This window comes from Schistocerca gregaria, chromosome 6, assembly GCF_023897955.1.
Source record: "Schistocerca gregaria isolate iqSchGreg1 chromosome 6, iqSchGreg1.2, whole genome shotgun sequence".
In the NCBI taxonomy this organism is placed as follows: domain Eukaryota; kingdom Metazoa; phylum Arthropoda; class Insecta; order Orthoptera; family Acrididae; genus Schistocerca; species Schistocerca gregaria.
In genome coordinates, this window is record NC_064925.1 from 227,879,021 (window position 1) to 227,904,606 (window position 25,586).

General features: G+C 38.1%; 1 protein-coding gene across 1 annotated transcript in view; it reads left to right on the plus strand.

Moving 5' to 3' along the window:
* Positions 1 to 25,586, plus strand: part of LOC126277870 (cilia- and flagella-associated protein 52-like) — a 99,267-nt gene that overhangs the window by 61,409 nt on the left and 12,272 nt on the right. Inside the window, exons 10-11 of the mRNA XM_049977396.1 lie at positions 5,021 to 5,172; positions 23,284 to 23,521. Coding sequence (XP_049833353.1) covers positions 5,021 to 5,172; positions 23,284 to 23,521 — 390 coding nt within the window. The remainder of the gene's footprint in view (positions 1 to 5,020; positions 5,173 to 23,283; positions 23,522 to 25,586) is intronic.

Here is a 25,586-nt window from a genome sequence, read left to right on the forward strand (position 1 = left end):
AACAACTCTGTTAACTGATGTCAAGTTGAATAGCTGCCTGCATAAGGTATAGAGGAGGACCAACACATTACTGACATACTTAGTTTGTGAAATTCCTTCTCTTGAATAAATCATCCATTTTTTCTGAAACTGTAATCATTTGTTTGGCTGTACATGTACATCACATCTACCTATTTCCTTCCCATCCAGATAATTTCTGTGTGGTGCATTGTTTTTCATTTTTGTCTTAGAGTTTAGTTTAGTGATTGCATCCTCTGCTTCTCTTCAGGAGACTACATTTTTATTAACAAGAAATGTAATGAAAAACTGAAAGTTAAATTTTTGTGTACAGTGAAATGTTAATGTAAATTAGGATAAACTAACATGTCCTAGTATTGCCTTTTGCATGATAAAATGAAATACATTACTCTTCAAGAAATTATTGTTTCTTGATGATGCTTGTTCTAAAAAATATTAGTTATAGATTAAAGCTGTGTGCCATGCCAAGATAACTTTAAAATTGGAATATTTGGTCTCTAACTAATATTAAGGCTTTGCAAAACTTGGTTTCTCATATAGTTTGGAATGGTGTTTTATTCTGCCATCATCAGCAGAATAATGTGTCATATGATTACATTTATTCACATCACGCAGTATTTAAAAGCTGACCATAAGATGTTGTTGCTTGTGAATTTTTGGACACTCAGTCTCAATATCATTAGCATCCTAGCCGTCAAAAAGCAACACCAATACCCAGTCAGTGTTTTGTGTGTTCGTGTGTTCCTTTTATCATTTATAGACATCAAAAACTGTTTTGCATAACCCCGGTTCCCAGAACTCCTGAAGATAGGCTTTGATTGTGGGTATTGCATCACACACACAGTCCTTTTGACTGTTCAGAGATGTCACTTAACCCACCCAAAGCTGTAAACAACCATGCATGAGCAGCGCCTATTAGATGGGAGGGGATCTGTCAGCCAAACAGTGCCAGTAGTTGCACCAGGAAGGAGGTACATGGCTCATGTTGTCTGATGTTCAACCAAGCCTAGACAGCCAATGCCGTGGTTTGATTGCATTTGCATTGTTACTTTGTGCCAGGAAAGGTTCTGAACATGGAAAGTGCCCAGGCATCTCGGAGTGAACCAAAGCGATGTTGTTCAGACATAGAGGAGATACAAAGAGACAGGAACTGTCGATGGCATGCCTCGCTCAAGCCGCTCAAGGGCTACTACTGCAGTGAATGGACGCTACCTACCAATTATAGCTCGGAGGAACACTGATAGCAATGCCACCGTGTTGAATAATGCTTTTTGTGCAGCCTCAGTACATTGTGTTATGACTCAAACTGTGTGTAATAGGCTCCACAGCTTGCAACTTCACACCCCATGTCAATGGCGAGGTCCATCATTGCAACCACAACACCATGCAGTGTGGTACAGACAAAGACAACATGCCAAATGGACCTCTCAGGATTGGTATCAGGTTCTCTTCACTGATGAGTGTCACATATACCTTCAACCAGACAATTGTCAGAGATGTGTTTGGAGGCAACCAGGTCAGGCTGAACGCCTTAGACACACTGTCCAGCGAATGCAGCAAGGTGGAGGTTCCCTGCTGTTTTGGGTTGGCATTATGTGGGTCTGACATGCTGTTGGTGGTCATGGAAGGCACCATAATGGCTGTACGATATGTGAATGCCATCTTCCGATCAATAATGCAACCATATCGGCAGCATATTAGCGAGGCATTCTTCTTAATGGACAACAATCTGCGCCCCCATCATGCACATCTTGTGAATGACTTCCTTCAGGATAACAAAATCACTTGACTAGAGTGGCCAGCACGTTCTCCAGACATGAAACCTATCAAACACATCTAGGATAGATTAAAAATGTGTGTTTATGGACTATATTACGCACCAACCACTCTGAGGGGTCTACGCCAAATTGAGGAGTGGGACAATCCAGACAAACAGTGCCTTGATGAACTTGTAGATAGCATGCCATGACGAATACAGGCAGGCATCAATGCAAGAGGATATGCTAGTGGGTATTAGAGGTACCGGTATGTACAGCAATCTGGACCACCACCTATGAAGGTCTCATTGTATGGTGGTACAACATGCAATGTGTGGTTTTCATGATAATATTTGGGGAGAAAAATAACTGATGATGGTCGAAGTAGAGAGGATATAAAATGTAGACTGGCAATGGCAAGGAAAGCGTTTCTGCAGAAGAGAAATTTGTTAACATCGAGTATAGATTTAAGAGTCAGGAAGTTGTTTCTGAAAGTATTTGTATGGAGTAGAGCCATGTATGGAAGTGAAACATAGACGATAAATAGTTTGGACAAGAAGAGAATAGAAGCTTTCGAAATGTGGTGCTACAGAAGAATGCTGAAGATTAGATGGGTAGATCACATAACTAATGAAGAGGTATTGAATAGAATTGGGGATAAGAGGAGTTTGTGGCATAACTTGACTAGAAGAAGGGATCGGTTGGTAGGACATGTTCTGAGGCATCAAGGGATCATCAATTTAGTATTGGAGGGGAGCATGGAGGGTAAAAATCGTAGAGGGAGACCAAGAGATGAATACACTCAGCAGATTCAGAAAGATGTAGGTTGCACTAGTGACCAGGAGATGAAGAAGCTTGCACAGGATAGAGTAGCATGGAGAGCTGCATCAAACCAGTCTCAGGACTGAAGACCACAACAACAACAACAACAACAACAACAAAAAGGGCACAAATGACGTTTATGCTAATCTCTATTCCAATTTTCTGTACAGGTTCTAGAACTCTCAGAGCCAAGGAGATGCAAAACTTTTTTTATGTGTGTTTTAAAACACTTTGACAAACAATGGAGAGACTCAGGTTGTAAGTTACTCTAAAGGATTAATGTGTGCAATGATCTTTTTATTTATTCATATCATAACAATGCTGTACTAAGTGATTAAAGTAAACATGCATAACAGACAACTTGTAAGCACCTGCAGCCAAAACTGAGGGTACACAAATGTGAATATAGAGGCAAATAGAACAGACATCTGTGGGAACCCAGTATCAACACTCATTGCCACTCAGAAGATTGGAAAAAAAGGAGAATGGAGTAAAAATAAATTAGAAATTAGGACTGTAAAATTTTAATATAGGAGCAGTTCATGAAATGATTTCCAGGACACATCAGGCAGTTTAGCATAAGAGTGTGTCCTAGCTGAGAGAAACTTACAATAATACCCACATACTTCTTATAATTTTTGGGGTTCACTTCCACCAGTGAAGGAGAGGTGATTCAGAAGGAAAGAAATTATTTAACAAAGAGAAGCTTGTGAGACACAAGTGTTTAGCTTCTTAACATTAAGCTTTGCAATATAAAGGTAATACTTTTTTCCCTATTGAGTCCCGTATCCTGTGCACCAGATATATATGTGTACACAGAGTAGGAAATTACAATTATTTTTGTCAAGTGCAGATTTCTTGTAGTCTGAGAGTTAGTGTGAATCAAGTGTACAAACTTGCTTAAAACTGATAGAGTGTTATTGAAGGAATGAGTGCAGCCAGAAATGACGCTTTTTGATAGTCAGATCTCTGCTAGTCAATAATTTATTGGCTAGATTACAGACTATGAAGCGTGCTCAGACACTTAACATATGGAACAAAAAAAGATTAAATTTGTTGAATAGTACAAAAAATATCTGACCAGTTGATTATAAGAATAAAAATTGAAGAAAGTAAGGGAAAATGAGAAAATTAACATGAATGGCAGATACTGTGATACAGTTTCTTGAGTAATTATTGCCTACAAATTAATGTTCACCTTAGGAATGATATGAATTTGTAGGTTAGTAGACACAAAATATAATATGAAAAGAAAAACAGAAATACAGAGCATAAAAAAACTAGTCCAGAGTTTTAAAAATGTGGTGATCAAGGCAAAATGACAAGATAAAACTTACATAATTTATAAGACCTATGATTTCAAATAATTTTAATTGTGGTACTTTTTTGTTGATTTAATAATCAGTGCATAATTTACAGATGTAAGAATTTCAATGTTACTTATAATCCGTCTGGATTGCAAAAATGTTTATTCACATGACCAGTTTCAGTTCCTCTAGAATAATCTTCAGATCTGAAACGATAATGATACTGATTTACTATTTCACAAATGCAAACCTTTTTATTTATCCTATCTGATCAACATCAAATGTACCCGAAATTTCAGTTACAGGAGTAACATGGCCACACACAGCAACCTTTACATGTTGTGTCACATAAAATTGGTTGGCAGAATGCACATCATTTATAAACTATTATTGACAGATGGCATCTGGTACATTTGTTACATTACATATGTGCATACTGTGTTAAGTAGATTTTTCTAATTTACTTTTATCTCTAAAATACATAATTAAAATCTGTAGTTGTCAAGGTTAAAAATCTGTACTTGTCAAGATTAAAATACACAACAAAATTATCAATTTTATACTATCTAAAACATAGGGCAATTTTTATATCCATGGCGCTGGTGTAGACTTGTTTTCCCTCCACGGTCTGCTTCCGTGGTTCCCGCTATTTCGATTTTGTGCTGCAAGCTGTTCAGTCAACTGAGGTCCATCACACCACAATATGTAATGTAACAAATGTACCAGATGCCACCGGTTTGATAATAGTTTTATATTTAATATAAATGATGTGCATTCTGTCAACCAATTTTATGTGACACAGCACGTGAATGTTGCTGTGTGTGGACGGGTTACTCCTGTAACTGAAATTGCAGGTACATTCTGGTACATTTGATGTTGATTGGATAAGATAAAAAAAAAGGTTTGTATTTGTGAAATAGTAAATCAGCATCATTATCATTTCACATTTGAAAATGGTTCTAGAGGAACTGAAACCGCTGATGTGAATAAACATTTTTGCAATCAAGATGGCTTATAAGTAACATTGTATAAGCAGTGATTGTGGTATCCCATCAGACATTGTCTGTTTTTGCAAAGTAATAATTTCAGTTAAATCTTACTTTTCTTTCCAATTAGATACGTATATGGGAGATGAAAACAAGTTATCAGAAGCTCCTAGCTAGTTTAAGAGAACACAGAGGGGCTGTATCTTCAATATCCATTTCTAATTCCAACAAGGAGGCAGTCAGTTCTTGTACTGATGGAACATGTATCATATGGGACATTGAGTAAGTACTTTGTATATATAACGCATGTTTATTAGTGTTCTGGCACCAAATAATCTGAACCAGATGGAAAAAACTCTTAATTCATAGTTATTAGCAAAAACAATTATAATAACTTACACATTTCCATGCATAAAGTTTAGACTTTGCCAATTTTATCCATAAGATGCAAAGATTTCCTTATCATAGACTTGGACTCTCTTTGTGCAGAAGATTAATATAACATGTCACTTGTGAAAAAAGAGTGTTCTTTGCAATGGCTAAGTGTAATTTAAAAGCATGGAAGTTTGAAAGAGCTAGTAAAAGTACTAGGTTAATGTATGATAAAATACAAATATCTTTAGTTTTCAATGTTAATCACTATCAGGGCCCGGTACAGATAAAGACTTGTTAGGTGCTTTCAAAAGATGAGCAGATAACTCTCACATTTAATTTCAACAAATAAAATAATAATGATTTTATAGAATACTCTACATTAGTACTGTGCTATTCTGGTATATTTGATTCCCTTCCACACTTCAGGTCATGACTGTGCAACAGGCAACAGAGGGTTTTAGTAACAGACTGTGGTATCAGAATGAGAATAGAATCGTAATGGAACTCTTCACAATTGACATCCCTGATAGTTTGTGCTTGACCCACTTTTTTGTGATATAAGTGAATTCATGATATGAACACATGGATCACAGGTGCAACATTAATTGTGCCACACATAGGCAGTAAAGTTGTCAAATAGGTTAACAACTTGTTCAAAGCAGAAAAATTAAATTTCTAATCCAACAGAGACCTATAGTATTCCTTTACAGATCAATAACTGCCAACTCTATTACCCACAAACAGGGATCAATAGCTACATAGAAAATGACACTTCAAATGTATGATTTTGCGATATCAGTTAACTGACAAAGTGAATGAGTGTGTTGACAAATCAGTATAGTTAAGTGTATTTTGTACAATAGTAGGTGTAACATCGGGTTGATGACAAACTCATAAGGGACTCTTATCTTCTAAAATGATTTCCTGTGTTTCTGCTGTGGGAATCCTTATTTATTTTGCAGAAACAATTACTAAGAATATTGTGTTAAGATGATAATCGAAGTATCTTGTAATTTTATTTTCATTGTAGGCCTAGTTGGCATTCTTATATGTCCAAATCATTACATTTACTCTTCAAGCTCTTAATACAAATCAGTTTCATTCCAAATATAATACAGTTGACCATAAGGTATGAAATTATTTTCATGTAGGCTCTGCATAAATGTTTAAGACTCAGATTTCAACTATCCATTTTGGAACAAAAACAAGAATAAATTGTAAAATAAATTCAGAACATACTTTCCTATCAGCTCATCTTATAAGATTATCCATGGTTTAACTCATTCAAAAATCCAAATAATATTGGATAAAATAAACATATATTTTTAATTGAGTGCTTTTAACCAGTAAAGAACAATATATTTGTGCACAATGGTTGAGTAACAGTAGTAAAAAATGTCAAATAGTGTAACTAGAAAATAAAACATTTTTGCAGAGCTCAAATATTCTTCTAATTGAGGCACATATCTAGAACCATTTCAGTCTAGGATAGAAGAAGTGCCTTTTTGTGTAAGCATCAACAGCTATTAATTATGAAAATAAAGGATGAAACGTAACAGTATTATGAAAAGGATAGTTGCTATTCACCATATAGCAAAAATACTGATTTGCAGATAGGCAATCTGGCTTTAGCTGCCAGAGACAGTGGTCATATGTGTGTGAGTTGTGTTTGCATGATTGTGTGTGTGTGTGTGTGTGTGTGTGTCTGTTGTGTATTTTTGACCAAGTCCTTGTTGGCCAAAAGCTTATTTTGTTGAGCCTATCTGCAACTCATCATCTCCACCATATAGTGAATAGCAACTAGCCATCTCATAATACTGAGATATTAAGCATGGTTAGTTCTTAATGTAGCATTCAAAAGCAGTTACAGTGGTAGCATCCTCCTCCTATAGTACTTCTGGTTCATTCCACATCCCTGACAATTTTCCTTTGTGATGGGCTCTATGAAACTAATTAGAATAAGTAGGTGAGTTTGTTATCAATGCCCAGTTTTGAAAATTGCTTGGTGATTTACTGTTTGAATCCTCCCATTCTGACATTTTTTGAGTGTTGCACTGTCAAAAATATCACACATCTGAATAAAACAGAAGTACTTGGATGGAAGCAATAAACAAAAATGAAGAAAGGCAACCACTTACTTGAAATTGACTGAGTAGTGGCATTTAGGCATATGTAACAACACAGACATCATTAGCTTTTAAATAAGCATCTATGACATATCAGAGTATGAATGCACTTTTCTGCTGTAACCTGTAGCTAATCTTCAACAATTATAATTCAAATATAAACTGACGTTTACAGATGTAAATAACAAAAACACTTGGGAATTCACAAAATGTGGCAGTGCTATAGTGAGGGATGGTAACAGAGCTACCATGCACTGGTTTGGCTTTTATACTTGACCGCAGCATTGAATAGAATGTTGTCAGTAAGCAGTACTTTGGTACAAATGAGGATTAATCTTTGGTTGGGTTATGTTTTTATGGTGCTTGGCCTTATGTAGTCGACTTTAATTTTCTTGGTATACTCTTTCTACATATCTTTGACCTACTCCATAGTGCCCTTGCAGTTTAAGGCTTTTTACTGAGTTCAAATGTTATACTTCACCTTGAGCTGTCACCAAAATGTGTTAGTACATTTCTGTTTCTGTTCTGTTATTTCTGTAAAAATTGTGACACTCTTGTGTGTTATAACTAAGTATCAAAATTAAGCACATATCCTGAATTTTTGAAACTGTGAGAACAAAGTCAGCAACTATGGTGGCAAAGTAAGCAACAATAGTTTTGTACACACTTGTTTGGTTCCCCTGTACCAACATGTACAAGTTTTATTAATTCACAATTAAACAACCTCAGAAATTAAAGTGCACAAAACCAAGAACAATTGGAGCTGACATGAGAAAGCTAGCTTGTTGGCAGAAAATAATGTTAGAGCATCTGTAAGTTCATGGAAAGTCATTATGTGCACAGCAAATAATAATCTGTATAGGAATCTGTAGCCCAGTCAAGGGAAGGGTAGCCAAGCTATAGTAGCATGTCACAAGCATGATGTCAACAGTCTTCACTCTATGAATGATATGTCAGTGGGGGTTCCTGGCCTCCATTTATTAAGGCATTCTGACCTCTTGGTGGTGGCACCATGTGAGCCATCAGGAGCGAGGCTCATCATGAGTCATTGTGCCCTGCAACCTCTTTGACTTGATAACATTTATATCTCCTGTGATGGAATCAGTATTGATATGTGTGCAAGAGACAAGAAATAACAACTACAGTTTTAGGAAGTCTTAAACTGCAATAACATCAATAGGAAATGCTGTTGGTACTCAAACAACAACACCCCTAAATGAAGCAAGGTATCAGAGTTTCCACGGTTTGTTGGTGGAGTAACTGTGTGTTGTTCACTAAGACAGCACCACTCTGACAATTACACCTGACCACAGTCTTATACAGAATCTCATCAGGAAGCAGTATCATTAAAAATCATAACTCTCATTAAAGGGATTATTTGTTTGTTCATGAATGACAGAGTATACTGTGAGGCTGTGCTTACTAACTTAACTGTTTAAGATACATGTATGTGTGGATCCCACACATAATAGTAATTACTTTGCTGTCAGGTTTTGACAATATAATGTAACTGGACAGATAGAAAAAAATCTACTCACCAAACAGCAGCAGGAAAAGACACAAAGCGTGGCCTCAGATGCCTGAGACTGCAGTCACGTGTGTGTGTGTTTGTGTGTGTGTGTGTGTGTGTGTGTGTGTGTGTGTGTGTGTGTGTGTGTGTGTGTGTGCATGTGCATTTGTGTGTTTGTCGTCTAATTTTGATGAAGGCCTTACTGGTTAAAAGCTGTATTTGTGACATTCTTTTTGTTGTGCCTCTCTGTGACTCAGCATCTCCACTATACGGTAGCAACTTTTCTTCTCACCATATGAACACATAGAAGAAAGTTATACATATGCAAACTTTTGGAGTGAGTGGCTCCTTCTCCCTGGAAAAGGTTGTGAGGGAATAAAGAGTGGTGAAGGTAAAGGGACTAAAGAAGTTTATGAAAAGAGGTAGATTTCAGAAATGTCACACAGAACTGCAGGTCAGGGGAGACTTACCAGATGGGATGAGAAGGAAATGCTGTTTGTTGGGGACTGCTGTGGACAAGATTTGAAAATGTGAGAGCTTAAAGGTAGAAGACAGGATAATATGCAAGACAGAAATCACTGCCGAAACATCGTGCATGGTGGGGGGGTGGGGGGGGGGGGGGGGGGGCAGTGAAAAATAGACAGATCAGAAAATGAAAGATGTAGAAATCTAAAATGGAGTGAAGAAAGGAGTAGCCGAGACAGAAGAAATTAACACAAATTAAGGCCAGGTGGGCGGCAGGAGAACCAAGGACATGTTGTAGTGCTAGTTCTAGCTGCAGAGTTATGAGAAACCAGTGTCTGGGAACAGAATCCAGATGGTGCATTTCTGAAACAGGCACTGAGGTCACAACTGTCATGTTGTAGAGCATGCTCTGCAACAGGATATTGTGTGTTGCAAGTCTACTCTATCTCCCTATGCCCGTTCATCCTAACTGATAACTTGGTGGGACTTTGCTGTTGTAAAAGGTCAAACAATGTTTACATAATAGCTGGTATATGACATGCGAGATTTCACAGTTGACTTTCTTGATATTATGTGGTTTGCCAGTTACAGGGCTGGTATAGATGGTGGTATGAGTGTGCATAGGGCAAGTTTTGCAGTGGGGACAGTCACAGGGGTAGGAGCCATTGGGTAGAGAGATAGATGCAGAAGAACTTAGAGTCTGAAGACTGTGAGAGTGACGAAAAGCTGTTCTAGGCATGGTGGGCAAAATCTCAGACAGAATGGATCTCTTTTCAGGGCATGATTTTAGGAAGTTATTGTCTTGTCTAAGTAGTTGATTAATACATTCAAGACTAGGGTAATACTGAGACACAAGTGTTGTGCTCCAAAGCAATTTTTTAGATATCAGACATTTCCTAAATCATCTGAAATCCATGCCCATCCCACACCCACCACACTCCTTACTTGTCACCACTGATGCCACCTCTCCCTATACCAATAACCCCCACATACATGGTCTGTCTGCTGGTGAACATTTCCTAAGTCAGCACCTATCTGATTCCAAAACTATGACATCTTTCCTATTCACATTAATAAACTTAATACTTACCAACAAATATTTAACTTTTGGGGGCAGATTTACAAACAGATCAAGGGTATGGCATTGGGAACCAAGATGGCTCCTTTCTATGCCAACTTTTTCAAGGGTTGCTTGGAGGAGGCTTTCCTGGGAGCCATAAGCCTTCAGCCCCGGATTTGGTTTAGATACATTGATGATATCTTTGTGATATGGATTCATAGTGAGGCTGACCTGTTAAAATTCCTGGAATCTCCAAATACCTACTCTCAGTTGAAATTCACATGGCCTGTTTCAAAATCCCATGCTGGTGGCATCTACACACTTCTGTCCACATTAGACCTACTAACAAACAATAGTACTTACATTTTCACAGTTGCCATCCTTTCCATGTTGAACACTCCCTCCCATACAGCCTTGGCAATTGAGGCAAGCGTATTTGTTCAGATGCAGACGCTTTACAGAACTACACCACCATTATCACAGCCTTCACTGGATCAGTTATCCCACTAGCCTAGTTCACAAGCAGATTTCCCGTGCCATCACATCCAATCCTTGTACTGTTGATCCCTCCAAAAAATAACTTTGGAGCTCACCACTTGCTCTCAGTATTAACTTGGTCTTGAATATATTGATCAGCTACTTAGATAAGGCAGTAGCTTCCTAAAATCATGCCCTGAAATGAGATCCATTCTGTCTGAGATTTTGCCCACCGTGCCTAGAACAGCTTTTTGTCACCGCAATATCCTTGTCAGACCCTGTGCTCCTTCTGCACCTATCTCTCTACCCAATGGCTGCTACCATTGTGACAGTCCCCACTGTAAACCTTGCCCTATGCACATTCATACCAGCCCTGTAACTGCCAAATCACATAATATCAAAGGGAGAGCCAACTGTGAAATCTCACATGCCATATACCAGCTATTATGTAAACACTGTTTGACCTTTTGCATCGGCATAACTCCCAAAAAATTATCATTTATATCTGAATAGGCATAATGAGAGGGGATACCCTGGCAACACACAATATTCCATTGCAGAGCATGCTCTACAACATGATAGTCATGACCTCAGTACCCGTTTAACAAAATGCACCATCTGGATTCCGTCCCCAGACACCAGTTTCTCAGAACTCAACAGCTGGAACTAGCACTATAACATCTCCTTGGTTCTCTTCACCTACCTGGCCTTAATTTATGTTAATTTCTTCTGTCTCAGCTATTCTTTTCTTCACTCCATTTTAGTTTTCTACATCTTTCATTTTCTGACCTGTCTTTTTTTTGGTGTCCACCTCCCACCTCTGTAATTTACAATGCACTTAGCTTTTTACTAATTAACTCATGTCTTTCACTTTTAAGCTCTTACATTTTCAAATGTTGTCCACAGCAGTCCCCAACAAACAGTCTTTCCTTCTCCTCCCATCTGGTAAGTCTCTCCTGACCTGCAGTTCTGGGTGACATTTCTGAAATCCAGCCCTTTTCTTAAATGTCTCCAGTCCTTTTTCTTCATCCCTTTTCCTTACCCTTCAACCCTTCTGCCAGAAGGAGTCACTAGTTTCAAAAGCTTGCATAAGTATAACCAATTTTTATGTGTATGTTCTCCTGCCACCACTTGGTGAGTAGACTTTTCTGTCTGTTCAGTTACATTTAATTACTTAGTTGAGTGGCCAAGGCTACAGCTAATGATAGAATGAGAGTAGGCTGCTGGTTATTTTCCATTTCTACACAAAATGCTAAACAGTAACTGCAGCACAATTTAATATGTGACCCTACATCACAGTTTAAAGACATAATCCATCTCTATTTACTAAAAAGTTTAGGTCCTTTTAGAGCTAGCATTTTTAATCTGACTGTTGATCAAAATGTACCCGGTCAACACAGAGGATACAGGGAACCAATCAGTTTCTTGCACATTTTCCACACTATATGCACTCAATTTTTCTTAAGGGTCATAATGAAAGAAGAAGTGTACATCATAAACCACTTAAGCTGGGCATACTTTGAGATGAGATTCAATCAGTGAACACTGAAAACCCACTGACCCAATGGAGACACTCGGTAATAAAATTTCTCTACACAGGTAGAGGAGACCCAACAGACACAAACAAGTACCAGAGGTATAGCCCTACAAAATACTCAGTTCAAAATGATTTCAAAGATAATTACACAAACAAGCCTGCATGGACAGTCACCTCCCAGAACCACAAATGGGCTTCACATTTGGAAGATCAACACTTACACCAGTGAGGCTTTTTCTAAACAACATCAAAGAACCGCTACAAAAGAAACAAATGTTCTACACAGTGTTCATAGACTTTACCAAAGCCTTTGACCTACTGTAAAGAGATCTCATAGTCTGAAAACTAAAAACCACAATGGGAGAAGATGAAGATAGCGTATGGGCAAGAATAATCAAGTCAATCCTCGAATACAACTTAATCAGAATATCAGACAACTTCTCTTTTTCGAACTTCATTTTGCAATCAAACAGAGTCTTACAGAATGATCCAATGAGCCCTTTGCTGTACATTCTTGCCACTGAAGAAGTACTGCGAATTGGAGTAAATGAAGATGTACACATATATGCATACACTGATGACATGGCCGCAGGATCAACAGATATACAGAAGCTACAGAAAATCATTGATAAATTAAAACAGTGTGCTGGAACAGGGCTCCTACCCACAACCTTGCTATTTGTGAACAATTCTCTAACTGAACTATAAAGGCAAGACTCACAAACCAATTTCATAGATTCACATTTGCCATTACATGTCTCCTACTTCCCAAACTTCATAGAAACTGTCTTGCATATCTTGTGAAATTAGCACCCCTTGAAAAAAAGACATGGTACACTTATGAGGGGAACTGGCCATAGTTCACTCTCTGACACTGTCAGAATTTCATAGGCTGAAAATATAAAGGGACACCTATCTTGTCTTGAGTGTCAACACCCAATAGAGAGAACAAGTGCTTCTTTAGTAGTGCAGGGGTTTGCAGCATGGTTTCAAAGTTTTGCCATACCCTCCCCCCCCCCCCCCCCCCCCCCACACACACACATACACACAAACATTTTTTAATAGTCATTTGTTGTTGCAGAAGTATGTGTTATCAATAATTTTAGTGACATGAAATACAATGGAATTATTGACAAAAGAAATAAACATTTCAAATATTATTAGGAATAGATTTTATCATCACAAATGTTGTATCAATAACTGTAAGTGAAAAACATATAAATTCTAGTGTTTCAATCTTTGCTTTAATTTTTTATTTTCATACTTCAAGAGAACGAATGCATATACCAGGGTCATATCTATCATAAAAACATTCATTGCATAAAATTCACAACACCTCAAGCAGTATGTGGAAGCATATATGCCACAGTCACATTTTTTAATGTGAATATTGTCAGATAATGCAGCCTGATTAACATTGCTAAGTACCTCATGATCTGGTGATAATTTCATGCCAGACTAGGCATATTGAAGCATTTGCTCAAAACTTGGTGCCTGCAGTTGAAGATCAAGTTGCATTTTTCAATTAAATTATTCCTACATGTGATTTCCCTTTGCTGTGTGACAGAAAATGGACACCTGGGCAGTCAGAAAATGTAGTTCTTCAATTGTCAATAAATGTACACATTGCAGGTTGACAAAACTGTCTTACCTTTAACAAATATGTTGATACATGTTTTTATTGCTAAACATCCATCATACAAGGAAATTTAATGTGATGAGTGTTATTCAAGAGAAAAACTACAAAACAACACTGTGGGCATAACTGAAGTCTTTATTCAAAAGTAATCACCAGAGGCCTGAGTGCAACTATTCCACTGTTTCACAAGCTGAAGGATTCACTGTTCCCAGAATTTCTCTGGTTCTGACAAGAGCCTGTCCTCCACTGCATCCTTCAATTTGTCATCCAAGTTGAAGCACTTCTTTTTGCCATACTTTTTTTGGTGGACCAAACATGTGGTTGTGACCAGACAACATGTCTGGGATGTAGAGTGGATGCTTATGTAGTTCCCACTGGAACTTTGCCATTACACTTTATGTAACAATGGAGAAGTGTGGGCAGATGTTATCATGGAGCAAAATCAGTCCTTCCATGGGAAGCCCAGGCCATTTGCTCTTAATGGACTTCCATAGGCTATGGACTTCTCAGAGAGCATATCACTGTCAATGGTTTATCCATACTCAAGGAATTCGATGAGTATTGGACCTCAGACATTGAGAAAGATGCTGAGCATCAGCTTCATGCTGAGGGCACAGCTTTGAATCTTTTACAGAGAGGTGATGATGCATGCTTCTATTGCATGCTGTCATGCTTTGACTTTGGTTTGTCCCAAGGTGTCTCACTATGTTATCCCAAAGAAGCATATGAAAATTGCAGCTGATTTGGTTCTTACAACATTTTGTACCTTTCCATTTGAACACTCTTTATGCAATTTATATGTTTTTTGTTTTCCATTACTGTTAATAAACTGTTTTAATAAGATTTTAAATGCCTATTTCTTTTCTTAGTAAATCACTGTGCTTCATGATGCCACATATTTCTGTGATAAAAAAAGCATAAAGTTGGAGATGAACACAGACCCCAAAATTTTGAAAACTAGCCTGATCAGTGCCCTACTGACTCACTTGTTATGATACTGTGCAAGCAGACTGTTGAAGTCATGTTGAAACTTTAACCATCATTTTGTTTGAAACTAATGGGTGTTGGCTCCAAGCCAAAATGTGTGTCCCTTTATTTACACCCTTCTTTCATTCTATGAAGTTTTGATTGTGACAGAGAATGACTTATGGTTGGTTCTCCTTGTTAGCTACTGAGGGAAAAATTGATTTAACCATCAGTTTTGATGTAGTATATTGTTAAAAATGGAGTAATTTGTTAATATACATCTGTGACCATAATATAATCAAAAAATAATTTATGCAGTGACCAAAAGCAGCTGTTGTTGTTGTGGTCTTCAGTCCTGAGACTGGTTTGATGCAGCTCTCCATGCTACTCTATCCTGTGCAAGCTTCTTCATCTCCCAGTACCTACTGCAACCTACATCCTTCTGAATCTGTTTAGTGTACTCATCTCTCGGTCTCCCTCTACGATTTTTACCCTCCACACTGCCCTCCAATGCTAAATTTGAAATCCCTTGATGCCTCAAAACATGTCCTACCAACCGATCCCTTCTTCTAGTCAAGTTGTGCCACAAACTTCTCTTCTCCCCAATCCTATTCAATACCTTCTCATTAGTTACGTGATCTATCCACCTTATCTTCAGTATTCTTCTGTAGCACCACATTTCGAAAGCTTCTATTCTCTTCTTGTCCAAACTAGTTATCGTCCATGTTTCACTTCCATACATGGCTACACTCCAAACAAATATTTTCAGAAATGACTTCCTGACACTTAAATCTATATTCGATGTTAACAAATTTCTCTTCTTCAGAAACGCTTTCCTTGCCATTGCCAGTCTACATTTTATATCCTCTCTACTTCGACCATCGTCAGTTATTTTACTTCCTAAATAGCAAAACTCCTTTACTACTTTAAGTGTCTCATTTCCTAATCTAATTCCCTCAGCATCACCCGACTTAATTCGACTACATTCCATTATCCTCGTTTTGCTTTTGTTGATGTTCATCTTATATCCTCCTTTCAAGACACTGTCCATTCCGTTCAACTGCTCTTCCAAGTCCTTTGCCGTCTCTGACAGAATTACAATGTCATCGGCAAACCTCAAAGTTTTTACTTCGTCTCCATGAATTTTAATACCTACTCCAAATTTTTCTTTTGTTTCCTTTACTGCTTGCTCAATATACAGATTGAATAACATCGGGGAGAGGCTACAACCCTGTCTCACTCCTTTCCCAACCACTGCTTCCCTTTCATGCCCCTCGACTCTTATGACTGCCATCTGGTTTCTGTACAAATTGTAAATAGCCTTTCGCTCCCTGTATTTTACCCCTGCCACCTTTAGAATTTGAAAAAGAGTATTCCAGTCAACATTGTCAAAAGCTTTCTCTAAGTCTACAAATGCTAGAAACGTAGGTTTGCCTTTTCTTAATCTTTCTTCTAAGATAAGTCGTAAGGTCAGTATTGCCTCACGTGTTCCAACATTTTGACGGAATCCAAACTGATCCTCCCCGAGGTCCGCATCTACCAGTTTTTCCATTCGTCTGTAAAGAATTCGCGTTAGTATTTTGCAGCTGTGACTTATTAAACTGATAGTTCGGTAATTTTCACATCTGTCAGCACCTGCTTTCTTTGGGATTGGAATTATTATATTCTTCTTGAGGTCTGAGGGTATTTCGCCTGTCTCATACATCTTGCTCACCAGCTGGTAGAGTTTTGTCATGACTGGTTCTCCCAAGGCCGTCAGTAGTTCTAATGGAATGTTGTCTACTCCCGGGGCCTTGTTTCGACTCAGGTCTTTCAGTGCTCTGTCAAACTCTTCACGCAGTATCGTATCACCCATTTCGTCTTCATCTACATCCTCTTCCATTTCCATAACATTGTCCTCAAGTACATCACCCTTGTATAAACCTTCTATATACTCCTTCCACCTTTCTGCCTTCCCTTCTTTGCTTAGAACTGGGTTGCCATCTGAGCTCTTGATATTCATACACATGGTTCTCTTCTCTCCAAAGGTCTCTTTAATTTTCCTGTATGCAGTATCTATCTTACCCCTAGTGAGATAAGCTTCTACATCCTTACATTTGTCCTCTAGCCATCCCTGTTTAGCCATTTTGCACTTCCTGTCGATCTCATTTTTGAGACGTTTGTATTCCTTTTTGCATGCTTCATTTACTGCATTTTTATATTTTCTCCTTTCATCAATTAAATTCAATATTTCTTCTGTTACCCAAGGATTTCTAGCAGCCCTCGTCTTTTTACCTACTTTATCCTCTGCTGCCTTCACTACTTCATCCCTCAGAGCTACCCATTCTTCTTCTACTGTATTTCTTTCCCCTATTCCTGTCAATTGTTCCCTTATGCTCTCCCTGAAACTCTGTACAACCTCTGGTTCTTTCAGTTTATCCAGGTCCCATCTCCTTAATTTCCCACATTTTTGCAGTTTCTTCAGTTTTAATCTACAGGTCATAACCAATAGATTGTGGTCAGAGTCCACATCTGCCCCTGTAAATGTCTTACAACTTAAAACCTGGTTCCTAAATCTCTGTCTTACCATTGTATAATCTATCTGATATCTTTTAGTATCTCCAGGGTTCTTCCATGTATAAAACCTCCTTTCATGATTCTTAAACCAATTGTTAGCTATGATTAAGTTGTGCTCTGTGCAAATTTCTACCAGGCGGCTTCCTCTTTCATTTCTTAGCCCCAATCCATATTCACCTACTACGTTTCCTTCTCTCCCTTTTCCTACACTCGAATTCCAGTCACCCATGACTATTAAATTTTCGTCTCTCTTCACTATCTGATTAATTTCTTTTATTTCATCTTACATTTCTTCAATTTCTTCGTCATATGCAGATCTAGTTGGCATATAAACTTGTACTACTGTAGCAGAAGTGGGCTTCTTATCTGTCTTAGCCACAATAATGCGTTCACTATGCTGTTTGTAGTAGCTTACCCGCATTCCTATTTTCCTATTCATTATTAAACCTACTCCTGCATTACCCCTATTTGATTTTGTGTTTATAACCCTGTAGTCACCTGACCAGAAGTCTTGTTCCTCCTGCCACCGAACTTCACTAATTCCTACTATATCTAACTTTAACCTATCCATTTTCCTTTTTAAATTTTCTAACCTACCTGCCCGATTGAGGGATCTGACATTCCACGCTCCGATCCGTAGAACGCCAGTTTTCTTTCTCCTGATAACGACATCCTCCTGAGTAGTCCCCGCCCGGAGATCCGAATGGGGGACTATTTTACCTCCGGAATATTTTATCCAAGAGGATGCCATCATCATTTAATCATACAGTAAAGCTGCATGTCCTCGGGAAAAATTACGGCTGTAGTTTCCCCTTGCTTTCAGCCGTTCGCAGTACCAGCACAGCAACGCCGTTTTGGTTAATGTTGCAAGGCCAGATCAGTCAATCATCCAGACTGTTGCCCCTGCAACTACTGAAAAGGCTGCTGCCCCTCTTCAGGAACCACACGTTTGTCTGGCCTCTCAACAGATACCCCTCCGTTGTGGTTGCACCTACGGTACGGCCATCTGTATCGCTGAGGCACGCAAGCCTCCCCACCAACGGCAAGGTCCATGGTTCATGGGGGGCTATACTGGAATAATTGTCATTTTGTTGACTGACCAAACATTTCTGAATTACCATGCAGCATAATAATTGTGTATATAACACTGATGGAGAAGTTATGGCAAACCATCATGGAAGCCATTTATTTATGAACTATAACTGAAGTTAATCGGCTAACGACTGCAATCAGCAACTGGTTTATTTTTTACAGGTTCACCATTATACATTATACTATCTCCCCTTCCCCAAGAACCATGGACCTTGCCGTTGGTGGGGAGGCTAGCGTGCCTCAGCGATACAGATCTGTTGAGAGGCCAGACAAATGTGTGGTTCCTGAAGAGTGGCAGCAGCCTTTTCAGTAGTTGCAGGACAACAGTCTGGTTGATTGACTGATCTGGCCTTGTAACATAACCAAAACGGCGTTGCTGTGCTTGTACTGCGAACAGCTGAAAGCAAGGGGAAACTGCAGCTATAATTCTACCTAAGGGCATGCAGCTTTACTGTATGGTTAAATGATGATGGGATCCTCTTGGGTAAAATATTTCAGAGGTAAAATAGTCCCCCATTTGGATCTTTGGGCGGGGACTACTCAGGAGGACGTCGTTATCCAGAGAAAGAAAACTGGCATTCTACAGATCATAGCGTGGAATGTCAGATACCTCAATCGAGCAGGTAGGTTAGAAAATTTAAAAAATGAAATGGATAGGTTAAAATTAGATATAGTAGGAATTAGTGAAGTTCGGTGGCAGGAGGAACAAGACTTTTGGTCAGGTGAATACAGGGTTATAAATACAAAATCAAATAGGGATAATGCAGAAGTAGGTTTAATAATGAATTAAAAAATAGGAGTGCGGGTAAGCTACTACAAACAGCATAGTGAATGCATTATTCTGGCCAAGATAGTCACAAAGCCCATGACTACTACAGTAGTACAAGTTTATATGCCAACTAGCTCTGCAGATGATGAAGAAATTGATGAAATGTATGATGAGATAAAAGAAATTATTCAGGTAGTGAAGGGAGACGAAAATTTAATAGTCATGGGTGACTGGAATTCAACAGTAGGAAAAGGAAGAGAAAGAAACGTAGTAGGTGAATATGGATTGGGCTAAGAAATGAAAGAGGAAGCTGCCCGGTAGAATTTTGCACAGAGCATAACTTAATCATACCTAACTCTTGGTTCAAGAATCATGAAAGAAGGTTGTATACATGGAAGAACCCTGGAGACACTGGAAGGTTTCAGATAGATTATATAATGGAAATACAGAGATTTAGGAACCAGGTTTTAAATTGTAAGACATTTCCAGGGACGGATGTGGACTCTGACCACAATCTATTGGTTATGAACTGTAGATTAAAACTGAAGAAACTGCAAAATGGTGGGAATTTAAGGAGATGGGACCTGGATAAACTGAAAGAACCAGAGGTTCTACCGAGTTTCAGGGAGAACATAAGGGATAATTGACAGGAGTGGGGGAAAGAAATACAGTAGAAGAAGAATGGGTAGCTTTGAGGGATGAAATAGTGAAGGCAGCAGAGGATCAAATAGGTAAAAAGACGAGGGCTAATAGAAATCCTTGGGTAACAGAAGAGATACTGAATTTAATTGACAAAAGGAGAAAATACAAAAATGCGGTAAGTGAAGCAATAATGTCTCTGTCAACAAAACTTTCAAGTCCAGCAACACTTGGTACTCCTGTACCACCATGAACTATGGCTACGGTAAATCATCCGTTCTAAACAAACCGTCTACAAGACCATCGAGAACATCGAATTTGCTACAACAGCTGGAGACAAGAAGAATCGTATTCCAGTTAAGTCTGTCGCTGCACAAGCTCTGCTGGATGGTCCTGCTGTTTTTGTCAGTTGCAGACTTAATTTTAGTTTAGATATAAATGATTCTTTTGGTCATGGTAACGGATGGTTTACAGTAGCCATTGTTCGTGGTGGTACAGGAGTACCAAGTGTTGCTGGACTTGAAAGTTTTGTTGACAGAGACATTATTGCTTTTCGCACGTACCATATTTCTGAATTGGCTAATAAGGATTTTGGTAAATCAGCATATATTTCTCCTTCGTCTTTATCATTATATACTCGTAATAGGAGATCAACAGGAAGTGCAAAATGGCTAAGTGCCAATTCAGAAATATGGTACGTGTGAAAAGCAATAATGTCTCTGTCAACAAAACTTTCAAGTCCAGCAACACTTGGTACTCCTGTACCACCACGAACAATGGCTACGGTAAACCATCCATTACCATTGCAATAATGTCTCTGTCAACAAAACTTTCAAGTCCAGCAACACTTGGTACTCCTGTACCACAAACAAAGTGTCTACAAGACCATCGAGAACATTGAATTTGCAACAACAGCTGGAGACAAGAAGAATCATATTCCAGTTAAGTCTGTCACTGCACAAGCTCTGCTGGATGGTTTGCTGTTTTCATCAGTTGCAGACTTAATTTTAGTTTAGATATAAATGATTCTTTTGGTCATGGTAACGGATGGTTTACCGTAGCCATTGTTCGTGGTGGTACAGGAGTACCAAGTGTTGCTGGACTTGAAAGTTTTGTTGACAGAGACATTATTGCTTTTCGCACGTACCATATTTCTGAATTGGCTAATAAGGATTTTGGTAAATCAGCATATATTTCTCCTTTGTCTTTATCATTATATACTCGTAATAGGAGGAAAATATCTCTAAACGAATCTGTATTTATTTGGGTTAAAGGCAAAGGTGTATGTGAATATGTAAAGTTTGTTGGTGATTGTAGTGTATATTTTCATAAATAAAGTTTTTGTTTGCAAATGGCTAAGTGGGGATGGCTAGAGGACAAATGTAAGGATGTAGAGGCTTGTCTCACTAGGGGTAACATAGATACTGCCTACAGGAAAATTAGACAGACCTTTGGAGACAAGAGAACCACTTGCATGAATATCAAGAGCTCAGATGGAAACCCAGTTCTAAGCAAAGAAGGGAAAGCAGAAAGGTGGAAGGAGTATTATAGAGGGTCTATAAATTGCGATGTTCTTGAGGACAATATTATGGAAATTGAAGAGGAGGTAGATGAAGATGAAATGGGAGATATGATACTGTGTGAAGAGTTTGACAGAGCACAGAAAGACCTAAGTCGAAACAAGGCCCCAGGAGTAGACAACATTCCATTAGAACTACTGACAGCCTTGGGAGAGCCAGGCCTAACAAAACTCTACCATCTGGTGAGCAAGATCTACGAGACAGGCGAAATTGCTTCAGACTTCAAGAGGAATATAGTAATTCCAATCCCAAAGAAAGCAGGTGTTGACAGATGTGATAATTACCAAACTATCAGTTTAATAAGTCACAGCTGCAAAATACTAATGCGAATTCTTTACAGATGAATGGAAAAAGTGGTAAGAGCTGACCTCGGGGAAGGTCAGTTTGATGACTGTAGAAATGTTGGAATACGTGAGGCAATACTGACCCTGTGACTTATTTTAGAAGAATGATTAAGGAAAGCCAAACCTACGTTTCTAGCATTTGTAGACTTAGAGAAAGCTTTTGACAATGTTGAATGGAATACTCTCCTTCAAATTCTGAAGGTGGCAGGGGTAAAATACAGGGAGCGAAAGGCTATTTACAATTTGTCCTGAAATCAGATGGCAGTTGAAAGAGTTGAGGGACATGAAAGGGAAGCAGTAATTGGGAAGGGATTGACACAGGGTTGTAGCCCCTCCCCAATGCTGTTCAATCTGTGTATTGAGCAAGCAGTAAAGGAAGCAAAAGAAAAGTTTGGAGTAGGCATTAAAATCCATGGAGAAGAAATAAAAACTTTGAGGTTTGTCGATGACATTGTAATTCTGTCAGAGACAGCAAAGGACTTGGACAGCAAAGAAACGGAAAGTGTCTTGAAAGGAGGATATAAGATGAACATCAACAAAAGCAAAACGAGGATAATGAATATAGTCAAATTAAGTCGGATGATGCTGAGGGAATAAGATTAGGAAATGAGACACTTAAAGTAGTAAAGGAGTTTTGCTATTTGTGGAGCAAAATAACTGATGATGGTTGAAGTAGAGAGGATATAAAATGTAGACTGACAAGGGCAAGGAGGTATTGAATAGAATTGGGGAGAAGAGGAGTATGTGGTACAACTTGACAATAGGAAGGGATCGGTTGGTAGGACATGTTCTGAGGTATCAAGGGGTCACCAATTTGGTACTGGAGGGCAGTGTGAAGGGTAAAAATCGTAGAGGGAGACCAAGAGATGAATACACTAAACACATTCAGAAGGATGTAGGCTGCAGTAGGTACTGGGAGATGAAGCAGCCTGCACAGGATAGAGTAGCATGGAGAGCATGAAATATGACATGAACTTCAATCACTAATGTCCAATCCTCTCACAGGACTTGCAGCAATCACACTTGGTGGGCAGTTACAGAGGATTATATTGTTGACTAAATATGACCATTTAGTGGTGGGCAGCCACTTCACTTATTTGTATGAAGTTGTTTTCCATCCATGAATTATACCTGAACACAGCTTCACTACACCCAACTGGTCTTTCGCTATGACCTACACTTTATTGTATTTACCAGAATATTAAACCTTGTTCATATGGAATTTAATTATCTTCCTAACATGCAAAGTTTGTTGCAGGTGCCTAACTCTAAAACAGGTCCTTAGTGCAAATTCAGAATTCCTGTGTGCACGTTTCATACCAAGTGATGTCCAGGTCATCACAGTAGGAGCTGATCGCAAGATCTGTTATTGGGAAGTTTTTGATGGCTCACTGATACGGACACTTGAAGGTTCAATATCATCGGGCTTGACTTCACTTGATATTTCTCCAGATGGAAAGTCAATTGTCACATCAAGCAGTGATATGTATATTAAGGTTGGTAAGCTTGTATTCTGAAATTTTGTGGAAGTATCAAACATTATATTTCCTCTATAGAGATCAGAATTTTTAAATATTTTATTGTTCATGTTTCTCATTTTGTTTTTCTTATCTTCCTGTTGGAATTCATGAAAGAATGCTTCCTTCCTTAACCTAATGAATTATTCCATTCTCTTTCACTTTTTCAGTCACTATCATTTACCCTTTTTATATCAATTATACTCTCTTGCCATTAGTACTTCCACTTAGGAATATTGTATTTGCATTCATTGCAAAATAATCTAAAATTAGGTAGCTCCATCAAACTAGCAATTACACTTTCGATAAGAGACTGTTTCATGTAATGTGATTGATTAAAATGGCATGGAAATGAGGGAAAATATATTTCTAAACATTGCTATCAATCATGTCTTATTGTTATTATTTTGAGCTTTCCCTTATTACTGACACTTATCTCCAACATAATAATTTATTCAGAAATTATTACACACAGAATTAAGGTTTAAGTATATTTTCAAAATATTCCTCCAGGTGTTTTGATCTTGTGTGTCCTCTTCCTCTGTACCAATTATCCGCATTGTGTGCTGTACATTTTGAAGCCAGGTGGTCATAGGTTGTCTTCTTCTTCTTCTTCTTCTCCCCTCCGGTTCTCACTCCAGCATCAATTTTGGTATTCTGGCTTCCTCCATTCGTGATACTAGCCCGTACCACTGTAATTTCTTCCTATCCATTATGTCATATATTCATTCTTTTATTTCCATCCCTCTTATTATTTTGGTGTTTTTTATCTTCTCTTTCCTGGAGAGTCTTGCTGATCTTCTCCAGAAGTCCATCTCTAGAGCTTGTAATTTTTTAATGTGCTTTTAATTGTCCAGGTCTCTGTTCCATACAGAACCACACTCTCTAATACAGATTTTTATTTTAATTTTTTAGTTATGCTCATTACATTCCTGTTCCGTAAGACTGAGTTAAACATCCCAATGACCTTCCATCTGCTACTAATTCTTTTATTGATTTCTGACTCTGATTTTCTCTCAATTCTAAAATGGATTCCAAATAACAGAAAGTGTTTATCTTTTTGATTTTCTTTCCTTCAATGCATAGCTTATTTGAATAATTAAGTATTCTGTTTTTTGGTAATTACAAACCCCAAGTATTGTATGCTACTGCTAGTTGATTGCACATATAGTTAGCATCCTCCCCATCGTGTGCTTCGACTGCTTGATCATCAGCAAACAATAAATGGTGTAAGTAAACTCCATCTCTTATTTCTAATCCCATAATATTACATTTATGAGACCATATTCTAAGGCTAATATCTATATAGGTTTTCAATGATGATGGTGACATGGGACAGCCCTGTAAAAGGCCTTTGCTTGTTCTAAATTCCTGTGGAAGCTTATTACCCATTTTCACTTGGCTAATGTTACCTTTATACATCTGTCGTATTATTTTAATCAAGGAAAGGTTAATGTTTGCCATATGTAGTGCTCTCCAAGGTAATTTTCTTGGAACAGTATCATAGGCCTACACTTTTTCTTGATCTATGAAAATTAATCCTATATTTTTTGATTTTGCCCTATGTTTCTCCAAAATCTGTTGTAATGTGAAAATATGCTCTAAACATGATCTCCCAGCCATGAAACCCCATTGTTCTTCTTGGGTTTTAAAATTTTTTTCCAGTTTGTTTTTAATTACCTTTGCAAAAATTCTCATTAATGTGTTCGTAACACAAATTCTTCGATAGTGTGAACAAATTTTGCCATCCCCTTTGTTAAATATGGTATTAATGTAACCTAGCTTCATCTCATTGGGTATCGAATCTCCATGTATTGTTTAGTTGAAGAACTGTGTTACAGTGTACCAGTTTTATAATTTTGTCACCACCATATTTCAGACACTCCAGATTGATATTGCCTGGTCCAGGTGATTTACCTTTCTTTCTTGTTCTCAATGCCTGAAGTACTTCACTTTCTAAAATCTGGATGTCATCATCTTCATGTCCATTTTCGTCCACTGTTCCTTTTTCTAGCTATTCTCTGTCCTCATTTAATAATTTCTG